Source organism: Chiloscyllium punctatum, chromosome 11, assembly GCF_047496795.1.
Source record: "Chiloscyllium punctatum isolate Juve2018m chromosome 11, sChiPun1.3, whole genome shotgun sequence".
In the NCBI taxonomy this organism is placed as follows: domain Eukaryota; kingdom Metazoa; phylum Chordata; class Chondrichthyes; order Orectolobiformes; family Hemiscylliidae; genus Chiloscyllium; species Chiloscyllium punctatum.
The window spans coordinates 112,066,514-112,090,690 of NC_092749.1; the positions used below are offsets into that span (position 1 = coordinate 112,066,514).

The 24,177-nt window shown below is 41.1% G+C and overlaps 2 protein-coding genes across 3 annotated transcripts in view; one reads left to right on the forward strand and one right to left on the reverse strand.

The window, feature by feature from the left end:
• The first annotated feature begins 385 nt into the window (after positions 1-385).
• Positions 386-20,566, forward strand: dnaaf10 (dynein axonemal assembly factor 10). Of its 2 annotated transcripts, none has more exons than XM_072581542.1 (9): positions 386-597; positions 2,852-2,952; positions 7,569-7,699; positions 8,974-9,091; positions 11,608-11,710; positions 13,294-13,428; positions 16,117-16,214; positions 17,990-18,210; positions 19,511-20,566. In XM_072581542.1, exons 1-8 carry the CDS (start codon positions 412-414, stop codon positions 18,195-18,197), a joined length of 1,080 nt encoding a protein of 359 aa, XP_072437643.1. In that variant the 5' UTR covers positions 386-411; the 3' UTR covers positions 18,198-18,210; positions 19,511-20,566. The 2 variants fall into 2 exon arrangements, with proteins under 2 accessions (XP_072437643.1, XP_072437644.1); XM_072581543.1 differs by having other exon boundaries at positions 8,990-9,091; positions 11,595-11,710.
• A 2,150-nt stretch (positions 20,567-22,716) lies between these two features.
• LOC140483342 (uncharacterized) overlaps positions 22,717-24,177 on the reverse strand; it is a 66,591-nt gene continuing 65,130 nt past the window's right edge. The window contains exon 20 of the mRNA XM_072581541.1: positions 22,717-24,076. Within this exon, the coding sequence (XP_072437642.1) occupies positions 23,937-24,076 (140 nt within the window). The 3' untranslated portion in view covers positions 22,717-23,936. The remainder of the gene's footprint in view (positions 24,077-24,177) is intronic.

Sequence of the window (24,177 nt, forward strand, 5' to 3'; positions counted from 1 at the left end):
CCAACTCTCAACAACTGTAGTCCTCACTTTCTTCTAGCCCTTAAGAATGGGTGAGTTGAGAGCAGTGGAGTGGAAAGGGGACGAAGGAAATTTGTTCTCTCTCCACTAATGCTGCGATCTCCAGCATTTTATTTTGCTTTCAAGTACAGAACTGCTGGCCTGGATGGCATCGCCCACGTGGTTTGAGTCAGGCAGCTCGGGTAATTGCGCCTGCGCTGCGGGGCAACAGCCGTCAGCCCGCCGGCACCTGCGTCTGCGCTGTCAGCCCCCGGCCGACCGAGCGACGGGAGTCGCGCCTGCGCTGTCAGCCCCCGGCCGTCCGAGCGACGGGAGTCGCGCCTGCGCTGTCAGCCCCCGGCCGTCCGAGCGACGGGAGTCGCGCCTGCGCCGTTGGCAGAGACCGTGGACGCCATGAGTTCGGCGCTGGAGAAGCCGCAGATCATCGCCCACATCCAGAAATCGCTCAATTACACCGTGTTCGATTGCAAATGGATCCCCTGCAGCGCCAAGTTCGTCTGTATGGGCAACTTTCCCCGTGGCACCGGCGTGCTGCAGGTCTACGAGGTGTCGCACGGGGAGCTGGTGCTGGTCAAGGAGGTCGGTGGTCAGTCAGGAAAGGCCAAGGCTTCGGGCCTAGCCCCTGTTGCCTGGTTACTGGCCCGAGGTTGCTATGGTGACGGGGGTAACTTTGCAAACGCGAGATTTCTTACTAAGTGCTTTTTAACAACAAATAGGAGGAGGTGCACTTGTTGGGTTGGTTTTGTACCAAGTTGGTCTAATCTATTGCTCCATTTCTGTCTCCAACCCCCTTTTCAGACATTTGTTCAAATAAATCATTAACGCGATGGGCTGAATGGCCTCCTCCCGTCTTGTTTCTGTCCGATTCTATTGTATCAACAATATGTACAGTGGTCATCCAGTGCATGGTGATGTTTATGCTGTGCAGGTCAAGCTCCTCATTGTTTCACCCCATCAGTTTCCTTCCATTACTGCTGTCAGGTGTGGTTTAGCAGGTAGAAGACCCACCTCTGAATTGTGTTTAAATTCCACTCCACAGCTTACAAACAAAAATCAAAGCTGACATTCCAGGGCAATGCTGAGGGAGAACTGCACTGTTAGAGCTGTTGTCTTTTGCACGAAACATCAAACTGACACTGCCTGCCCGAATAGGTGGATGCAGAAGATCCCAAGGCAACATTTTGAAGACATTTATCTAAGATTACAAAGACATCTTGATCAGTTGGGTCAATAGGCTGAAAAGTGGTAGATGGAATTTAATTTGGTTAAATGTGAGGTATTGCATTTTGGTAAATGTTGTAATGTGACAAAAGGTTTAAGGTGACAATTCTCTCTCCTCTCCATTTCTCTCTCGAAATGTTGATGCTGTTTCTGTCTCTGCAGAAGCTCCCAGACCTGGGTTTTCCCAACATTTTGTGTAGTTTGTTGGAGCACATGGGATTGGGATAATATATGGTTGTCAATTGAGAACAATCTAGCAATCAGAAAACAGAGGAATTAGTGGTTAATTCTCCGATGGCAGGCTGTCAGTAGTGCAGTACTGCACTGATCAGTTCTAGGATCACATCAGTTCACAATCTGTAAATGATTTGGATGAGGGGTCTAAATGTAATATTTCTAGATTTGCTGATGACACTAAACCGAGTGGGAATATAAGTTGTGAGGAGAATGCAGGAGGGTTTCAAGAAGACTTGGGCAGGTTAAGTGAAGGGGCTAGAACATGGCAGATGGAATATAATGTGTATAAGTATAAAGTTATGAATTATGGTAAAAAAAAGAAAAACACAATTTCTGTTAAATGTGAGAGGATGGGAAGTGTACCCAAAAGGACTCAGGTATCTTAGTTGCTGCAGGTACAGTAAACAATAAAGAAGTTGAATGGTATGTTGGCCTTCATTGCAAGGGGATTGAATATTATGTAAAAATTCTTGCTGTAATTGTATATAGCCTTGGCGAGCCCACATCTACTACAGTATTATGTTAAGTTTAGATCACTTTAACTAAGAAAGAATAGAAACATTTCAAAAAGAGCAGGAACAGGCTATTCAGCCCTTTGGGCCTGCTCTGCCATTAATTATAATCATGGCTGATGATCTGACTCATTAGCCTGTACCTGTTTTTCCTCCATATCCTTTGAATCCTTTAGCCACATGCAACTTCTTGAAATCGTACAATGTTTTGACCTCGACTGCTTTCTGTGGTAGTAAATTCCGCAGGGTCACCACATCTTGGGTGAAGACATTTCTCCATATGTTGGTGCAAATTGATTTGTTTGGTATCCTTAGACTGTGACCTTGGTTCTGACTCCCCTGCTATCAGGAACTTTGTTCTTGCATCGATGCTGCCTTCAGTGAGTATACTTGCCATAGAGACAAGAGTAAGTTTTGCAAACGGAGAGATTGCAGAATCAGTGCCTTTATTCTCTTGAATTTCAAAGAATGAGAGATGGTCTAATTGAAATTTATCAAATTTTGATAAGCTGAATGAGGACAAGATGTCTCTGACTAAGCTGGTAAGTCTAGCAAACCAAAGGTTAGGAAATTTATGACTAGGCGAGGAGGGACTATTTCACTCAAGGTGGTGAATTTTTGGAATTCTGTACTCCAAAATGCTCTGGAGGTGGAGGGGGGGCAATCCTTGAGTATGTTCAAGATGGGAATAGGAATAGCACAAGGACATGGCATTAAGGTAGAGGATCAGCCATGATCTAATTGAACGATAGAGTAGCCACAACAGGCTGAATGGCCTATTCCTTACTGAAATTCTTCTTGTAATTCAGAATTTAGCTCACTGTCTACTGATTTTCATAATTTGAAAATAAATTTCTTTTCAGATAGAAAAATCAAAACCTTTTAAATGCGGTACCTTTGGAGCCACCTCTTTACAACAGAGGTACCTGTCAACTGGGGACTTTGATGGAAACCTGCACATGTGGTATGTAGTCAAAACATTGAGAAGCTACTGTTGTAGAAATTGTAGTCTTGAAGCTGTGATGAGAGTTGATCTGTTCTTAATGGAAGAATTATTGTTGTGAAGACAGTTGAACAGATAAGTAGGATGGTCATTTTTTGAACCTAATATGGCATCTCATAGGTCCTTTTAGCAAGGTTTATGTGGCTTCTAAATTTTCTGATGAAAGATGTTTGACTAAGTGAAGGGTGGAATTTTCAAACCTGGTTTATTACTAATTCATGGATTAAATCGATAATTCCCATTTAACAAATTATGGTTGCATAAATAATTTTCATGGTGTTGATTAGGATGAGACAGTGGAATCCTGTTCAAAAACTGCTACACCTTTTCGATCATTCCATATAGTGATGACAGTAGAACTGTTACATATATTTTTCTTCATATGAGTGCTGATCATGCGCTTACCTGAACTACTCCTCAGAATTTTAAACTAGTAAATGCTTTTGTATTTTCTGTTCCATAAAATAGTGTTGTATTTTCCTCCTTCCTCACCACTGCCCTGTATTTGCCAGGGCTTAAATGGTTAAATTATGAGGTCTCACTGCATACACTTGGGTTGTATTCCCCTGAATTTGGAAGGTTCAGGGAGTGACCTCACCAGAATAATCTAGAAGTCATTGGTTGACCCCGTTAATTTGTTTGAGCAGGTTCTTGTAAAACATTTTACGATGGTATAAGTGTTATGTAAATGCAAATTGTTATGTAGCACGTTTTAATAGAGTATGATCTCTTAGACTTCACAGGACCATAATAAAGACATGGTGTAGGATGGGATTTTAACATGACTAAATGATTAATTAGCTAGCAAGAAGCAGAGAGCAGAGATGCATGCATCGCTTTGCAAGGTGTGCACAGTGGAATTCTGCAAGGATCAGTGTTGACACTTAAATTATCTACAAAGTATGTCAAGGCCTTGGATGTTGGGACCAAATGTATACTAGCTAAATTTGGTTTTGAAACAAAAGCAAGAAAGAGTGCAAATTGTGAAGGTTATCCTTAGACAGCACCTTTCCTCTTGAAGGATAACTGCAGATGCATGGGAACATCACACCTGCAACCACTCCTTGCCACTTACCACCCTGACTATGAATTATATCACTGTTCCCTTGTGGTTGCTAGGTTAAAATCCTGGAACACACTTCCGAATGGCTTTGTCTCTCCCTATGTTAAATGGATTACAGAGGTTCAAGAAAGCTGCTTACTACCACTGTCTTGAGGACAGCTAGGGATGGACAAAAACGCTGCCCGTGCCAGCAATGCCCCGGTCCCATGAGTCAATAAAGAAAAGAGTTCATATCGTCTAGTGATATAGATCAAGCAATATAGACAGATTAAGTGAGTAGGCAAAAACTTGGCACAAGGAGTACAATGTAGGAAAATGTGAACTTGTCCACTTTGGCAGGAAGAATAGGAAAACAGTATACTATTTAAATAGAGGGAGAGATGGCAGAAGTCTGCGCTACAGAGGCAGCTGGATATCTTTGTACATGAATCACAATAGGTTAATCTTCAGTACAGCAAGTGATTAGGAAGGCAGATGGAATGTTGTTGCTTATTGTGAAGGGAATAGAATATAAAAGTTGGGAAAGTTTAGTGCAGTCATACAGGACCTAAATGAGACTGCATTGGGAATAAAGTTTTAGCCTTCTGATTTGCAAAAGAATAAAGTTGTATTAGAAGCAGTTCAGAGAAGGTTCTCTCAACTTATTCTGAGGGTGAAGAATTATGAACAGGATTGGAGTCTATATGAATAAAAGGTAATTTATTGAAACATAACATTCTGAGGAATTTGGTAGGGTGAATATTAAGAGGATTTTTCCTCTTGTGTGGGAGAATAGGACTAGGATAGAGAATTTATGAATATTCAAAGGTGAAGAGAAATCATTAGTCTCTTCCTCAGAAAGCAATGGAGGTTGAGTCACAGACTTTATTCAAAGATTTTAGAAAGACAAATGAGTTGAGGATTATGGTGAACAAACAGGAACCATAACCAAATCAGTCATGCTCTTATCGAATGGAATGTGCTAGCTTCCTGTTTCAATTAAACAGAAATTGAGACAAGTCCAAAAGAAAAGTATCTGGAGGGATGATCACATGCCTGGTCAAAGAGTGAGTGTTTTTGAAGCATTACCCTAAAGGAGGAATGAGGGGTGTGCAGGTTTGGTTTCTACTCCCAAGGCCCCGGCAACTGAAGGCATGACTGCCAATCAGGGAATGGAGAATATGAGTTCAACAAAAGATCAGGCTTAGGAAACAATGTTCTTAAAGGGTTGAGGGGCTGGAGGAGCTTTATATAGTGTGTATAATGAGGCCACAGTGTGATTTAAACACGAGTCTGAGAATGTCACTGTGGAGTTATGTCTGGACTGGGAGCCAGGACAGAGCAAATATAAGGATGTTGGAGCCATAGCACTTGTGTGAGATTGGATACAGATGACAGCTTTGGGTGAAATGAAGGTTTAGAGGCTAGGTACAGAGATGCTATTTATTTCAGATGGAGAATCCAAACAAGTGACTATAATCTTAAAATTGGTGGCAGAGCATTTAGGGTTGACATTTCGGAGTGAAAGGAGAGAACAGAAGATAATGGAGACCTGAGACTTTTTTCCCAAGCACTGTGAATATTGGATCAGTTGAAATTTTCAAGGACAAGACAGATAGACTGATCAAGTGAAGATATTTATGGATATGGCTCAAAGACACAATATTAGAGTAGAGTTATTGATCAGTCATGACCTGCTTGAGTGCGAGAAGAGATTTGAGTAAGTGAACTAGTCCTATTCCTATATTCCTGATTAGCTGTACTACTTTTTTTCAAGTTTTAGCAATAAACACACTCTTAACCTGATAACTTGTAGGAGCACTCTACTGGAGATAGGCAATAAATGCTGGCCTAGCCAGTGCCAACCACATTGCATGTTTGATTGATTGAAGAAAGATAATGTGTGCCTTTGACATTATAGTGTCTGCAGACTTGTATCTCCATTCCTGGAATGTGTGCACAGAACTGAATTGAACAAGATAAAGCCATTGAGATCACAACACATACCAGAAGGCTGGGGTAACTTGTGTTACTTGTGATATCTTAACATACAAATTTGCTAAATTCACTTCTATCCCAGCAACACTTGTAGGACAGTTTATCTTTAAACCAGTAATGTTTTGTTTATTTTGTTAGGCTGGCTAATATTTGGCTCAGATCTTTTATCATTTTTACTTCTGTCTCTTTGGCTGAATGCATCACAAACATTTGTATCATGCAGCTTTTAACAGAGAAGAAAATATTTGTCTCTTAGCTGCCTGTGTTTAGTTTTCTTTAACCTCAAGTCGATTAAATAACTTGCCTAATGACCTGCAAACAACCAGTTTCACAGAAGTGGGTACAACAGCAGTTTACAGCCATCATGTGCCAATACTTTGACAGGAACCTGTTTTTTAAATCATTTCAATCTGAATTAACATTCTATTCCATAACTTAATGTACACACTCTGGAATCTTAATGTTAACTAACCTCATAGTACAGTTTAAAAAGAAAATTTGTCCAGTAAGTTTTGCACTGCTTACATTTCCTGTCGCTGTTTAAATTGCGTGGTATCTTCTTATTTTTTATCATCAAGATTGGATTGACTAGAGTGCAAACAACCAATGTTGGCCATCACAGCAGGTCAGACAGCAAGCTAATGTTTTGACTGGCAACGTTAGAATCCATACATGTGGGGACAGGCTTTTGACCCAACAAGTCCGCACCGACCCTCTGGAGAGTAACCCTCCCAGACCCATTCTCCCTACCTATATTTACCCTTGACTACTGCACCTAACCTACACATCCCTGGACACTATGGGTAATTTAGCATGGCCAATTGACCTAACCTGCACATCTTTGGATTATGGGAGGAAACCGGAGCACCCAGAGGAAACCCATGCAGACACTGGGAGAATGTGCAAACTCCACCCAGATAGTCGCCCAAGGCTGGAATTGAACCGGGGTCCTGATGCTGTGAGGCAGAAGTGCTAACCACTGAGCCACCTTGCCACCCTCTCTCCACGGTTAGCTTGCTCTCTCACCATGGATGCTGTCTGACCTGCTGTGATTTCCAGCATTGGTTGTTTTCAGTCCAGATTCCAGAACCTGTAGTAATTTGTTCCTACACTTTGAATAGGCTAGAGTCGTTTCCCTTGGAGCAGTGAAGTTTGAGAGTGGGCCTGACAGAGTTGTAAAAGGAAAGGTGGATTGCAGGACACTTTCCACTAATAGATAGTTCAATAACAGGGGGTGAAGATTTAAGTTAAGAAGTGGAAGACTGAGTGGAAAGTTGAGGAAGTTTTACATCTGGAGGGTGGTGGGAATCTACAATTCACTGCTTGAAAGCATGGTGAGTCAAAGCTTTTTTCTAATGTTTTAAGCAGTATTTAGGTATTCACTTGCATTTCCATTGCGATCTTTATGAAGTATTGTCTGTGCTGGAAATAACTTTGAGCCTGCGTTGCCAGTAGCTGCAATGTTGTTGCACTTTGCCAGATTTATTTTCCAGGGATCTTATAAACGTTTCTCCCCTTTCTCATCCTCTTTACCTAGGAATCTGGAGGCTCCGGAAATGCCTGTTTATTCTGTAAAAGCGCACAAGGAGATCATAAACAGCATTGATGGTGTGGGAGGCCTGGGAGTTGGGGAAGGAGCTCCAGAGTTGGTTACTGGCAGCAGAGATGGTAAATTTTATTCTTGCTCTTGTAACCGTCACCTGCTTTTTTCTGTTGAGATGTGCAATGATTAAACCTGTTGAAATGTTTATTTCACTGGTTGACCGTGGAAGTTTCTCCAGTGTTGTGAGCAGCTAGAACTTTCTTGACTGTCATTGTCGAATCATTAGACATGCATGCCCTATATATCGTGAAACCGAGGAATGCAGACCAGCCATCATTAATCTTCTAGTTGGTGTATTTCAACTTCCTTCCCAGCTTTATTATCAAGCCAGCATTTGCTTGCTTAGAGTTTGTTTGTGGGGCATGGGTTTCTCTGGCTTGACCATCCTTATTTGTTAACTTTTGTTGTTCTGGAGTGAATGGTGCTGAGCTGCCTCCTTGAACCACTATCTCCCCATGTTGGGTAGCTACACCCACAGTGCTGTTAGGAAAGGAGTTTCTGGATTTTATTTAAGTGACAGTGAGGAGTGGCAATATAATTCCAAATCAGGATTAGTGAGTGGCTGGTAGAACCTGTAGGTGGTGGTGTTTCCATGTATCTGCTACACTAGGTGATAGTGGTCACGGTTTTGGAAGGTGCTGCCAAAGGGGCCTGGATAAATTAATGCACTGATTGTTGTAGTTGTGCATTTCTGTTGGAATATTTGGAATTTTCTACCAGGGACATGCTGCTGCCCAACAAACCATCTGAAAAGATGCAACTCCTCACACTTGCAAGAAATTTGGGTGGCACAGTGGCTCAGTGGTTAGCACTGCTGCCTCACAGCACCAGGGACCCGGATTTGATTCCAGCCTCAGGTGACTGTCTGTGTGGACATTGCACATACTCCCCGTGTCTGTGTGGGTTTCTGCCCGGTGCTCCAGTTTCCTCCCCCAGTCCAAAGATGTGCAGGTTACGTGAATTTGCCATGAAATTACCCATAATGTCCAGGGATGTGTAGGCTAGGTGAGTTAGCCATGGGAATTGCAAGGTTACAGGGGGTGGGTCTAGATGGATGCTCTTTGGAGGGTCAATGTGGACCGATGGGCTGAATGGCCTGCATCCACATTGCAATTCTATGAAACCACTCGAAACAAATGTGATCAGTTAATTTTTAGACAGTGTCTGAGATTGTAGTTAGCATACTTTTCAGAGAATAAAATCAGAGACGCAGATGTCAGTGAGAAGTGCATTAAGTTGGAGTTGTCCCATAAACGTCTTATATATTGCTGAGTTTTCACTGTAAACGACGTTGAACTTTTGTGTTTATGTATTACCCCATGCACATGTGATCATGTAGATTGTGTTTTCGAAAGGAATGGTGAAAGTCTGGGACCCAAGGCAAAAAGACACTCCTGTGGCAAACATGCAGCCTGCAGACGGAGATACCAGGAGGGATTGCTGGACCGTGGCATTTGGTATGTTGTAAATATAGTTTTTATATTGAAATCATCTGTAATGTTTAATAACGACACAAGGAAACAGAATACTATATGAATGAATATTTTACAATGATATTCTTTCTATTAAAAATGGGGTTCAAACTTGACCATCATGGGAACAACGAAAGTAAAAGTGTTTGTTTCTTGATATGCCTTGACTAAATGATATGGTCATCCACTTTAGAGTTTGACAATAAATTTGGTTTTGACTGGATATAGCGGATGTTATATTTGTTCTCTCTGCTTGATTTACATTTCAAGCACCTTGAACATAAAAACGTCATTTAGCCACATTAGAACTATTTTTTATTTTGATAAATTAAGCATGACTTGACAAATCATGGAAGGAAAACAAAGTTTTGGAGAAACTCAGCAAACTGGGAGAGAAAACAGAGTTAACGTTTTGAGTCCATTTTGACTCTTTTTCAGAAACTAAATGGGGCTGAAAAATGATGGTTTTTGTGCAGTTGACAAAGTGGGAGGGGATTGAATGGAACATACGGTAGGGTTACCCAGAACAAAAGTCAAATGAAGTGCTAATGGTAGTAAAGGAGAAATCTACATGCAAGATAGGTGTTAATGACAGATGTGAATATTCAAAAATAGGTTGACTTTGAAGAGCAAAGCCATTCAAAAGAGAAAATTCAGAGGAAACTCAGCAGAGAAAACATAGAGTTAACATTTTGAGTCTGATATGACCCCATTAACAGATGTTGCCAGACCTGCTGAGTTAATCCAGCATTTTCTCTTTTCGTTGCATAGTTCAGCAGTCATAGTTACCTTTTATTTTTGCAAACCAGACGTGGGGAGAGCGGTTGTAATCAGAATTCATGTTCTGAAGTTATCGGATTCTTATTTTCTCCTGAAGACTATAAGGTTTCTTACATTGGGTTTTGCTGGAACATTGCACTAGGGCCGGGGACAGAAGTGTTACCACAAGAGCCAGATGATGCATTGGCAAGCAACTACTGTATAAGGTCAACATCATTCGTTATAGACAGAGCAGAGGTGTTCTGCAGAGCACTTGTTTTATCTGCATTGGACCTGCAGAAGCCATTCCTTATGCTCGAAATGTCAACTTTCCTGCTCCTCTGATCATGTCTGACTGGCTGTAATTTTCCAGCACCACACTCTTCGACTCTGCATTTGACCTCTGCTATGTAGGGAAATCCATACTGTCAGCAGCAGATACAGTAGACTAGATCGGCACAAATGTGAATAAAACTCTGCTTCATCTTGAAGGTGTGCTTGAAGTCTTGGACAGGGAGGTGGAGAGAAGTAAAAGGCAAGTGTTACACCTTCTGCGACTCCATTAGAACTGACATGAAGGAGTGACAGAGGAGCTGACTGGGGTGTCACAGACAGAATGCTGACAAGGTAAAAGTGGGGTGGGGGGGATATATTTGGTGGTTGTATCTTGCTAGACATGGTGGAAGATCATCCTTTGAATGTGGAGAACGGTGGGATGGAATGTGAAGACAAAGGTTTCCTATCATTGTCCTGGGATGAAGGGGAAGGGGTGATGGCAGAAGTTTGGAAAATGGGTCAGATATGTTTCAGGTCCTGTCAATTATGGTGGGAGAGAAAGAATCCTTGGTTGAGGCAAAAGGGAGATGCGTTAGATACATTTCTGTAGAAGGTGAAACTGGGAGAATGGAGTCCTTGCAGGTTGTGTGAGCAAGTGTAGTCAGGGTAACTGTGGGAGCCATTGGGTTTGTTGCGGATATCATTGTTTCCATTTCTAGGGACAATGATGTCAAAGCTGGAAAGGAAAGATTCAGAGAAAGACTAGGTGAAGGTGTGAGAAGGATGGCAGTTGATGACATTTTTTAAATTTGGGAAGAGAGCAAGAAGCAACTCTGACAATGTCATTGATATACAGGAGAAAGAGATGTGGGAGGGCCCTGAGTAGGACTGGAACAAATATATTCCACAAAGGTCACAAAGAAACAGCACATCACCCATACACATGCCCACAATGACACCTTTGACTTGGAGAAAATGGGTCAAAGTGAGAACAAGCTGAGCCAGGTGAGGAGTACTGAGGTGGATGGTGACTATTCAGACATCTTTTCAGCCCACGGTGGGGGTGTCGAGGTATTAGACATCCACACTGAAGAGGCAGTGGCTGGGGCCACAAAAGTGGGAGTTTGAGGGACTGATGTGCAATGTCAGCAGAATCACAAATCTTAGTGGAAAGAGACAGGAAACTGTTAACTCTGTTTCTCTTGACATGGATGCTGCTAGATCTGCTGAGTTTCTCCAGCATTTTGTTTTCATTTCAAATCTCAACATCTGCAATATTCTGCATCTATTTGTCAAATCATGGATTTCATGCAACTCAATCTGCATGCAAAAGTCAAGAGCATCTATTCTGTTTGAGATTGTTTTATTCTGAGAGGCTTGGGAGGGAAATCACATCAGTTGACTTGTTTATTCTTCCCTGAACACATTCATGCGGTGGTGCCTTCACGGAAAGGTCATGCCTACAGCTCCCAGGAGCGCTGTGTGTGTGCTGGATATGACAATGGTGATATCAAGCTATTTGATCTAAGAACTATGTCGCTCCGTTGGGAAAAGAACATCAGGAATGGGGTAAGAAACAAAACTAGATTTTAAACCAGGCGTAAGACCCAAAACCACCCCTCTTGTGGTGAGGAAAATGGAGGTACTTGGCAGAATGCAAAGACAGTGACACAATTGCAGTCAGATTTGAATCAAGCAATCTCCATTTGACAATTCCATAGTAACCACTTTTCAAAATATGTTTTCTCCCTCTATTTGTTTTCTATTCCTTTAGTCTTTCTGCCTCTTATATCTTTCCTCATCTTGTTCTCAGTTGGTATCTGTCTATCAGAGACACTGCTCATGAGCCAGTAGGCGTGTCTTTTTGCCTCCCCTTTCTCTTCAGTGGTAAATAGTACTCCGGGAGACCCTGCGAGTTCAGTTTCTCTCCCTAACTCTCCTCTTTGTCCCTTTGTCCCCCCAATCAAGTTAAGACGTGGGGAAGTTTGTGTTTGTGCCATTTGGGGTTTTTCAGATACAAATGTCTGTCAAGGGGTTTTAAGAGAGCATTTGGTCATGGTGGTGAATGTGGGTACAATTGCAAAGCTTATTTGGAAAGCTGTATGAATAGGAAATGTTGGGAGGGCTATGGGCCAGGAGCAGGCAGATGGGACTAGTTTAATTTGGGATTATGGTCTGCATGAACTTGTTTGACCAAAGGGTTCCGTTTCAGTGCTGTATGACTGAATGACAAAAAGACTTAATCTTCATTGTTTATTGGATAGTTGGGGTAGAATTACTCTGTCCCCTTATTCTATCCCCGTGCCTGAAAATGATTAAAGTAGAGAGTTCGGCCTTGCTCTGCCAAACCAGTTTCAGCTCAGACATCAAGTCTTCTGATTCACATTCAGGGGAATGTGTTTCTAATTGCAACAAAGAAATGTTGGACTATTCAGTAGGTCAGGCAGTATTTATAGATGCAGGTCTTTCTGCTATAATGCACATTTTGTTAGCGTGAATTCGTTGTAACGTGATTGAAATTGGGGACGCTGTTTCTAAAGTGTGAAATTTTAAAACGTGTTGGTCACAATGTGATTACATCGCCAACACTTTCAGCGCTGTCTTAACGTGCAATTTTACTGGAATGTGGGATTGCCCAAGATTGCAACTGTCGAACAGAATTGATTGTATAGACCTAAACTGTTTATCTGAACGCTGTTTTCTCTCCAGGAACGGTGTATGCTATTTTGTAAACCAGTTACTTTTCTCTTTGTTCAACTATGTCCAGGATGATGCTTGGTTTAAACGACTCTTAAGTAAAAGCAGGTAGACAGGTTATGACAGTAGACAGCCTTCTGCTTTTTGAATATGTGTCATTGGTTTTAACTGCAATGCCAAGCACTCCTGGCTTTATTTTCATTATTACAGTTACCTTGGCATCAAATATCAAAGAAACTTTCAAACATTTGCCAAGAAATAAGCAGTAGCATTCCTTGTAAATTCTAAATGTGCATTTTCTCCTCATTCACTGTGGTAAAACTAATTATGCCGATGTGAGTCACGTGTAAATCCTTTTACTTTTGCTCTTAAAATGTCCTGTCTTTATAAAAATGATACATTCTCACGATTGACAGATAAATATGCTACATTTGGGATCTTCCCTTCCTTTACAGGTCTGTTGTGTTGAGTTTGATAGAAAAGACATCAACATGAATAAGCTGGTGGCTACTTCCTTGGAGGGCAAGTTTCATGTGTTTGACATGAGGACCCAGCACCCAACCAAAGGCTTTGCTTCAGTCAGCGAGAAGGTATTTGACTTGGAGAAAGTAGAGTTCTTGTGATTTCTGAGGGTGGATACAGAATGGTGAATCTTGGCTGAAATTTAAAGGACTTGGGTTTTTGTCTCTTTGATAACCAATTTCCTACCAGGATAGCTGAGTGGTTAAGGTGTTGGACTTAAGATCAAATGGACATATGTCTGTGGGTTCAAACCTGACTCCTGGTAGCTGCATTTTAGGGTGACATGGCAGCTCAGTGGTTAGCACTGCTGCCTCTCAGCGCCAGGGACCCAGGTTTGGTTTCACCCTCGGGTGACTGTCTGTGTGGAGTTTGCACATTCTCCCCGTGTCTGCGTGGGTTTCTTCCGGGTACTCTGGTTTCCTCCCACTGTCCAAAGTAGTGCAGGTTGGGTGGATTGGCCATGCTAAATTACCCACAGTGTGCAGGGATCTGTAGGATGGATTAGCCAGGAGAAATGCAGAGTGTTGCAGTTGAAGGGTTGGTCTGGGTGGGATGCTGTTTGGAGGGTTGGTGTGAATTCGATGGGCTGAATGACCTGCTTCCACACTGTAGGGATTCAGTGATTCTGTGAAATGACACAGGCTGCAGTGGGACAGTCCACTCAAACATAGAATGGCTGTGTCACGACTAGAGGCTGTTTGGCCCATTATGTCTGTGTCTAATCTCAGAGTGGGCAACTCACTCCCACTCTCCTTGGCTTTCCCTGTAGCCTAATAATTCCATTGCTCTTCAGGTAATTCTCTGATGCCCTTACAGAAGCCACAATTAACCTGCCTTGATCACACTGTTGGTTTCCAGATCCAAACTGCACTACACGCAGCCTTTATAACAGAAGCCAACTTGGAATCAGTCCCCTACTAAGAGCATTAGTTTGTAAAACCACCCAGTCAGTCCAGTCTTTTAAGTATATCAGATTTCCAGCTGTGATAACTTACTGCAGTATGTTCAAGTTTATTCATGGCAACCATAAAGTAAACATTGTCTCAAAAAACAGATACCAGCTAATACAGAGACAAAAATCTTTCCCAAAAGATTAATGCATAAATGGTCCAGGAAAATCCTCAATTATGTGCAAGTAAAGCCTAACACAGTTTTATTAATTGGAAAATGAAAAATAACATTTCAGACTGGTTATTCCAGGTGCCGCGTTCATTCTGTTACTCTGCTTCCAAGTGATCAGTGCATAACTTTTGGATTTTTATGCTTTTCTTGGAGTTTATACTCTGTGTAGGTTTTTGATTTTGGAATCGTGTGAATTGGGTACAGTTTGGTCATGAAAGGCCAAACAGTTCACTGCTGGAGATGTAGTTTGCATTCTATTTCGGACTCAGCCAGTGATCATTGATCATCCCCAGCCCAATAGCCAGATAGATTTGGGGCCATTAAGTAGGTTTTTGGAGCTCTGTAGTAAGAACAGCTCATTCGGTGTGGTTGCTGGATAAGCTGTTGACAGGTGACTGGGATTTAGTACGAATAAGGGCAGGAGGCAGTAGAGTTTTTATTGATCTCCAGTTTTCAGAGGTCAGCCGGAAGAATGCTGGAATAAAAGATAAAATCACCGTGGTGTCAGAAGGACCATAGGGCTGCTCTCTTTCGCCTCACGTGAGGGGAGAGGAGGAGAAGGTGGGATCTTCATGGTAACCTCAGCTGGTAGGGGAAATGAGCCCATGTTGTTGGCATCATCCTGTATAACAAACCAGCTGTACAGCCAACAGAACTAACTGAACACCTCACCCTCTCACTGTTGCACGTCCACGAGGTTTGGATTTTCCCGGGAATTAAATTGAGCCGCGTTCCCTTCACCACCTCTGCCAGAACCTCTGGTGAGGACACTGAGAACCTGTCTGCAGTCTCTTGCTCAGTTCCTCTTGGCAGCAAGGTTAGTTATGTCAGAACGAGGGGCAGCAACCAAAGGACATGGTTTCTAAGAGAATTGATGCAAAATAATCCCTCCCGGGGATTATGTTGGTTGAGTGTTTTATTAAAGCTACAAACTGTTTTCAGCTGGAACACGCAGCCTAAAAGGACAGTGCAAGTAGATTCAGTCATTGTTACCAAGTGGACAGATAGTGGAAAATGAGAATACTTTCAGGGCTGTTGGGGACAGACCACAGAGAGTGGGGCAAAATTTGATAACACGCTTTAAAAACACCTGGTCCAGACAATGGTCTTGCACTGTGCTGTGGAAGTTTATATGTGAATTCAAGCCTCCCTCTTCCCCCTTTAAAAGGAGATTTTATTCATGCTTTCTGTAAGCTTCCAAAGAGCCTGTAGAAAGCCTGTCCTGACATTGGACTTGAGAGTTAAATTTGGGGGAATGGGCTTCATTTTGATGGCCCCGGGCAGGTTTCCTGACCAGTTTAAATTAAAACTCCCCCTGTGAATTTGCTGCAGTGACTCAGTCTGTATCCATTGTAGCTGTCCACTGTGGGTGAAATGGAAGGGAGTGAAGCCTGAGAAGCACCTGTGTGGTCATTGTCATAGATAGCCAGGCTGGGGGTGGTTGGGTGTGTGTGTGTGTGTGTGTGTGTGTGTGTGTGTGTGTCTTTCTCTCTGTCTCTCTGTCTCTATCTCCGTGTCTCTCTGTTTTTGTCTCTGTCTGTCTCTCTCTCTCTTTCTCTGTCTCTACCTCTCCACACCCCCAGATTTTATAATATATGAAAACAATTCTTTCATTTGTCTGCCATTTTCCCCAGGCATATAAATCCACCGTCTGGCAGGTCCGCCATTTGCCACAAAACAGAGACGTTTTCATGACAACAGGAGGTGCTGGTAATCTGCACCTTTGGAAATAGTGAGTAACCACCTCCTCACAGTAACATGTTTTAAATACATGTGAAGTATCAGCTTTGTGGCTGCTGCTGATGGGTGATGACTGAGCAGTTAAGCATTGGCAAGTTTGAGTTGATATCAGGGAGCAGGCTTATGTTATGGGGAGACCAGTTTTGTGGAAGATGATAAATGCAAGTTATTTTACTCGGTGATGGGTTCTCGGTGTTGCTAGCTGGGCCTTTATTTATTGTTCATTTCTAGTTCCTCCTGAAAAGGTGGTGCTAAGTTGCCTTCTTGATCTGCTGTTGTCGGTTTGGTGTAAGGTACACCCACACAGTGCTGGTAGGGAGGAACGTCCAGGATTGTGACCCAGTGACACTGAAGAAATGACAATATATTTCTCAGGAGACCAGTGTGTGTGTGTCGTGGAGGGGAACATGCAGGTGTTCCTGTGTGTCTGATACATTTGTCCTTTAAGGTGAGAGAGGTTACAGGTTTGGAAGGTTCTTTGTCAAAAAGGAAAAAAAAAACGATTTTGTAGTTTTTTTCAACATTTGAGGTCAGATTTAAATGCTGATTTTCACCTCCTCTCAACTACCACTCCAGTACAGTCAAGCCTATCTAACCCCACTGACTTTTCAAAACAAAATCCTGAATCTGGTTGAACTTCTGAATTCAGATATTGCATGTACTAATTCTGACCCCAGTGGGACCTCTGACTGAGAGTGAATATTTTGTTGCTGTCTGGGTTTCTGGGTCTCTGGCCTGCTGCTGTTTTTTTTTAAAAAAAACTAGTTGGCGTCAAACATTTCTTCCGGGTATGCTGGCTCCAATGAAATTCTGAAATGTGTGAATCTGGGGAGAGGCTGGAGGTGCCTTTTCTGATTATGAAAGACCATGACATCCTTTAAAATTGACCCTCTTCTGACGTTAATTACTAACAGAATTGCAGGTGCATGACTTGTAAGATATTTAATGATGTGTTATTTACATAAACTGTGAAGTTCTCTGCCTCCACTTTGAGGATGTACCCAGGGTATTGAGGCTTGTTAAGGAAGGTTTTGATTAACTTTTGTCAACCTCCATCCCCAAAGTAGACATTGTAAAGATCTTGGGCCCCTTTATCTGTACCATGTTCTTGCTCATTGTGCATTTTAAGGTTTTGACAGCCATATAAGTCACAAAATCAAACCTGAGTTCTGATACTTGTTGATGTTTTGGGGCAGTGTCTAATTTGTAATTTTGTACAAGTGGGTTTCCAGCAGTTTTCTGTTTTGAAATTGGGAGGTGTGGAAATTGAGTTCAAGATTTGAGAGGTGTGGAAGTCAGTTCTTGCTTTTATAGCTAAGCGTTGGAACTTACTCCCAGATTTGGATAACAGCGGTGGTTTTTATTTATTTGTAGAGTACTAAGAATTTGACCTTATTTATTGTTTCCTCTGTCTAGTTCTTTGAGGTCCTTAAGTAGGGTTTTGATTTTTGACTCTGTGCAATAACTGCTAAGGATTGATAACAAAAAGATCCTGTCTTAATTCATGTGTCAGAATCATGACTTTGTAGTGCACAAGACAAAAGTTTACAAAGCGCCATTTACAGCAATTCTACACTTTGGAAGAACATTTGAGGGATAGAGCTGGTGACTGGGTCTCATTGTGACTAGCTGTTATTATAGGACTGGTACAAGTGGGGGCTGAATATCCTTCTGTCCACCTTGTTGTGTGCTATTTATTGTCAGGGCAATAGCTGAAAGGTATGGTTGTCTGAAACTGACATGTCCCTCTTCTCATGTGTTCCCCAGTGAGTACCCCGCCCAGCGTTCAAAAAAGGACTCTGAGAACATGGATATGGGAGTTGCAGGCACAGTCACACTGCTCCAGAATGTGACTGTGTCCACCCAGCCCATAGGAAGCCTTGACTGGAGCCCAGATAAGCAGGGCCTCTGTGTCTGCACAGCATTTGACCAAACAGTGCGAGTTCTGATTGCCACAAAACTGAATCGAGTTTAACAAATGGAACAAGGTATTATGTAAACAGCCAACTCTGATCAACAGCAGATTGTATTCTTTGTACAATATAAAATGTTTCTGATGAATGTATTGAGAATTTGAGGTTTAATATTTTTAATACTGAATAGAGAGACATGTTATTGAGTATTTTATGGCCTCCATACAGGACAAACACAAGAATGCTGAACTTTAAATGATCACAACAATTTCTACTACTGGAGGAAAGGGCAGACAAGTCAGGAGCAGGAGTAGGCTATTCAAGACTGCTCATAGAATCCCAACAATGTGAAAGCAGCCCATTCAACCCACCAGGTCCACAGTGACCCTCTGAAAAGCATCCCATCCAGACCGACCCCTCTACCCTATCCCTGTAACCCTACATTCCCCATGGCTAACCCACCCAACCTGCACATCCCTGGACACTATGGGACAATTTTTGCATGGCTAAGTCACCTAACCTGCACATCTTTAGACAGTGGGAGGGAACTGGAGCACCCAGAAGAAACCCACACAGACACTGGGAGAATGCAAAGTCCACACGGACAGTCACCCGAATTAAACCCAGGTCCCTGGTGAGGCAGCAGTGCTAACCACTGTACCACCATGTACTCTACCAAAAGATCATAGTAAGATCATGCTGGATATTATCGGTAGCTTTAAATCCACATTCCTGGCTACTCCATATAAGCATTTATCCCCATGCTTACTTTGCTTAACATGAACCTATCTCCCTGAGCCTTAAAAATATTCCTCCCATCACCTTTTCAAGAAGACAGCCAAAAACTCATGCCGCTCTGTGAGAAAATATTTCAGCTAGTCTCTGTATAAATGTGTGACCCTTGATTTTAAACAGTAATCCCAGATCTAGATTCTCATAGGAGGTAACATCCTTTCCACATCTCAAGAGCCATCAGGATTATTTATGTTTCACTCCAGTCGCCTCTCACTGGAGCTTGTCCAACCTTTCGTCGTGAAGCAACTCATCCATTCCAGATTTGGCTCTAGTAAACATTCTTTGAACCGTGTCCAATGCATTTCCATCTGTCCTTAAATAAGGTGAACAATACAGTACATAATACATCAGATGCCATCTCACCCATGCCCTGTATAACTGAATGGAGCCTGTAACATCAACTGTGATCAATAAAATTTGGCATTCTTTCATTTTGTCTGAACTGGTGCAAAACAAACCGCTTCATCAGCATGGCTCTTTCCAGCAAATCAATTCACTCATACCAAACAATTTATCAATATTTCGTTTAAAAATCATTTGCAAAATAGCTGATATTATCTATTTCGTCCTCCCTTTCTAGGATATGCTGTGCTGACTATTCTCTTGCTTTTTGATGAGAGTGATTTTGGAGCCCTGTACCACCAGCTAATAAGCTTTTGTTCGGGTGGATTATGTCCAATTGCTCGTCTTGAGAGAACATTTTTCTTCTGATGGTGCTCCACCTGGTGGTTTGAATGAGGATTGCTCAGCTGAAGTGTCAGTCTGATGGCCGTGTTCTGGTAGTGCAACGTTTGCGCTCAGTGACCCCTGCAGACTTGTATTTAAAGTGTTTAAAATGTTTGGTTTATTGGGTCAATTCCAGCTTTATATTCAGCTCATGGTTACAAAATTTCCAATTGAAATAGGGTGTGAAGAATTAGCACTTTTTCTTGTAAATTTATACGTAAGGTGTTAAATGTGTTCACATTCTAGGGGTGTCCAGCTTGGTTGCTAAACAGTTGGGTGCTTGTAGAATCCATAATTGAATTGTATCTGATTATGCACACATATAAGCTTCCATATAAGAATGGGAGTGCCTTACATGTACACACATGTGCATGCATGTTGAGCTGCTCCCTTCCCATCACATTTCCAGCGCCTACTTTCCCCTTTTCTTGAAACTCTCAAAACAGAAAATCCCACCTCTTTTAACCATTTGGTCTGAAGAATGGTTACAGGCTAATTCCTGTTTGTTACAAAACCTTTACTTCCTGATCAGTGAGACATTCACTGTGACAAGAACAGCTTTTTCTATCTCCATGTGTAAAATAATCTGTGTGCAAGCAATTTCCTTTTTTTTTTCTTCACTGTTTCAGGACAGGGACCTGACATCTAAATTCTGCTGCTGTCTTTACTTGGGGAAGTAAATTGTTCTTGGGTTATTATGATCTCCCATAGGGAGAGGTTGGTTTAAACCTTTTATTTTTAGCTACATTTGTAAATAAAGTGAATCCAAAAATATTTCTGGCATTTTGTTTTAAAGTTGAGTTTACTATTTGCTTAACATATTTTGCACATTAGTGTGTACATTTGCATGAGAAAGTGTTACTGATAATTTGTCACCTCTCAAATAAACTGTACAAACTGTAAAAATTTAGTCAAACATTTGCTGGATTTTTATTTCTATAGTAACACCTTGTTCTCTATGTGAATTTGTTGGCCAACTGAATTTTTAACATGAATGCAAAACCTATTGCTAAGTTTATCAAAAATAATTGCATTTATATATAGTATATTCTGCATTTTCAGAATGTCCCAAAGCAATACTAAGCAAGTATGATCAATATATGATCACTATTGGGAAATAACTTGTGACCCACAAGCAGCAAATGAGATAAATGACTGATTTAATTGTTTAATGGTGATGTGTTGGCTGTGGATATTGGACAAAATTCCTTGCCATGTTTTGAATAGGACCAAATTAAGGATGTGTTCTCCCTATAAGGGGACTGAAGTAAACACAGATAGGATGGGTTCTAGCTTGGGTACTTTTAGATGTACATGAAAGCAGCCTTGCTGTTTCAATAAAATCATGTTGCCCACTAGATTGAATACCGTTAAAGCTTACCTCATTTCTGAGCCTAAAACTGTTCTAAACACCAGAGCTGGAATTGAATAGTAAATGTCCAGCCCATGGTAAACCTTACTAGCCTTTTGGAATTAATTGGAGAGATGGACAGCCTGTTTAATTCTCTATGCTGTTTCGCAGGACTGAACACTCGGCTGTATTATCAGGTCAACCACCATCTGTTCTCAACTTCTAGTTCTGGGGAATTACATCTTAGGGCCAATAACATCCTCAAAAAATCCACTTATAAGCTTCCTCACAGATTGAAAATTTACAGCATTACTCTTAAACAGAGTAGGTATGTTTCCCTAGTTTGAATGCTGCTGCCTTTGCCCAGGTATAGATTTTTATTTTAATCATGTGGTTTTTCTGTGTAATTATAAGTGCTGAATTGATTTGCTTTTTTCATTTGTTAAAATTGAGATGTGTTGCTTTTAAAACTTACACCTGAGAATCCAGGACTCTTTCGGTAGGCTTGGCATAACTGATAGAAAATCACTGGATCAACCCTAATCTTGATCAGGATCCAGTTACAGCAGATGCCAGCCTTCTGATAAATGTTTCTAATCTGCAGATACAAACCGAGCTAGCAGCAGAATCTTCCAATGAAGGTGTACGTCTATCCACGTGTCAGTGCGCGTTCCCTGTCGTCTTGTTGACAATTGTCAATGTCGACTTTTCAATTTTAATCTCATCCAACTAACTCAAAAATCCTGGATTTAGAGAGAAATCAGTTAAAACTCAATTGGAAGACTTTAAAATAGTCAGTCACCTGACCTGAAAGTAACCAAGCTCAACAGGAATTTTCAAAGGCAAATCTATCCAAGTCTAATTATAAAAACATTAAAATTCACCATCTCAAATGCATAGTTCACAATTAGACTACTTGAATGATGTTTTTGCTGGAAAGAACTACCCTCTGAAACTCATTTTAAAAAGATTATTGAACAGTGCACTTGTCTGAGGTATATCAAAGGCTAACAGAAATTCTGACAATTGACTGTCAAAACCTGGTTAAAAATAGATGGTCTCTATTGTGGACCAATGGCCAGTTTTCACACATCGAAACACATTCAGGGAGATTATGACAGACCTCTGGAGCAAGAGGGACATGAGCCCACACCTCCTGGCTGAGAGGTAGGGACAGCACCAGTGCACCTTAAGGGCCCAAGCCATGGTTATAACTTGCTACAGCATACAGTAACACAAAGAACTTGTAGAATGTAAGCTGTCATTTGAAATAGTATGCCCAGTTCTAAAACAAAAGATCAATGTTGGAACATGATTGACTGCACAACAAGATCTCCTAAAATGTGGAAACTTGCTCTGTGATTCTACCTCCCCTCACTTTGTACCTCATATTTGTTCACATGGTAGCATACACTAGAATGTGGGATTTTACTAAGTTTGGTACCTTTATAGTTGTTAGTAACATGGGTCTTGAGTATTGGTGAAAAAAGCCATTTTTCCAAAACTCTTTGTGATAAACTCATCAGAACATTGACAAGATACCACTGTAAACATTTTCCACTGATGAGAAGAGAGTGCTTACTGATTGGCCAATGAACACTGATTGGTATAGTATTTTATAATGGAGAATGCACCAGTGAGGTAATGACTGAGAATTAACTAGAATCGCAAGTTTACTAGATAGGTACTTTAATCAGTTAAACCAGAGGTCCTCAATTCTTCCTTAAAACCTGTTTCATCAGAATTGGAATATGTTCAGGGCACAAAGGTCAGTAATCTGAAACATTGACAGTGAAATGCTGTCAGATGTGCTAAGCATTTCCAGTTTTTATACTTGAAAATTAAATACAGAGTGCTGTAGTATTAATAGTTAACACAATAGTGTAGGGATGAGGAATTTGATGCATTTTCTTTCTCTTTATGTTGGGTTGTCAACTCTTCAGAATTTAAAGATTAATCACCAGGATACTGTCATGAAAATCATGGATTCTGTTAGCTAAATTATCCATTTTTTGTTTAATGCTTTGGTTGTAGAAATGACCTCACAAAGAATGGGGAAAAATCAGACTGGGGCATACCACTGGATTGCAATTAAATATCTCTTGCTGACTAACTCAGACTAGATTATCCAAACCACTAATGATGTAGAGGACTACCTAGATGGGGCAGGAAGGGGACATATAAAAATTATTTATAGCAATTGATGAATTTGTTTGTGGTTGATGATAGAATACATTGAACAGTGTTAATTCAGTCAGTCATTTAATTCAAGTCAGGAGCAGGTTACACAATATTGAATTATTATCTTATAGTATTAAAGTATAAATTACTCATTCAATATTCATTTTAAAGTGTAGGGTGAAAAAGTATTAGGTGTTTGGGCACAAATAGCCTGAGAATTCTGCAATGCAGTGTACTGCAAGATTGCCAGCATGTGAAACATATGGTCACCCCAAGTTATTGGGTTGAAGTTGTGTGACAGTGCTCTGGTAAAATAGGTTCTTGTGAAGCAGTCATAGTACAAGACAGAGGTAGTTGTATTCCACTTCTCTTTGTACAAATAGTAGTTTCCTGGAAATTAATTAAATTATCCAGTCGAGTAAGTAACCAACAAATTCTAATTCTGGAAGTTGTTCTGTAAAACAGTCCCATCATCTTATAATCAGCGTCTGTTACTTAAGAAACATTTACCTCAGAAATGCTAACAATGACGCAAACCATAGAACTATTTTAAACCTACAGAATGTTCAGTGAAATGAACGGAAGGAAAACACAAAATTGCTGCTTGTTTAGGCTGATACAAAATTTAACACAATTGACAAAACCTTTTGACAACATATGATTCCATTCAACAGGTTAACCTTTAACCCTGAAATCTTTCTATGCAGACTGCAGATTTGTGACACTTTACTGCTAATAGCAAGGCATCCTATATCCAATGTTTGAAAGTGAAGAATGCTTGAAGTTCTGTATCTTCAATAGATTTATCATGGATTCCTGCGTAGACTTTCATCAAAAGCTCGTTCTTCATTTTCCGGTCAAGGGTGTTAACGTAATTATCGATGGAAGCTGCAAAGCATTGCAAATATTACGTAGAGGACACAGACTTATGGTAACAAGTTACTATTAATGCAAACTGAATCCACATAAGTATGTTTTAATTTTTTGGA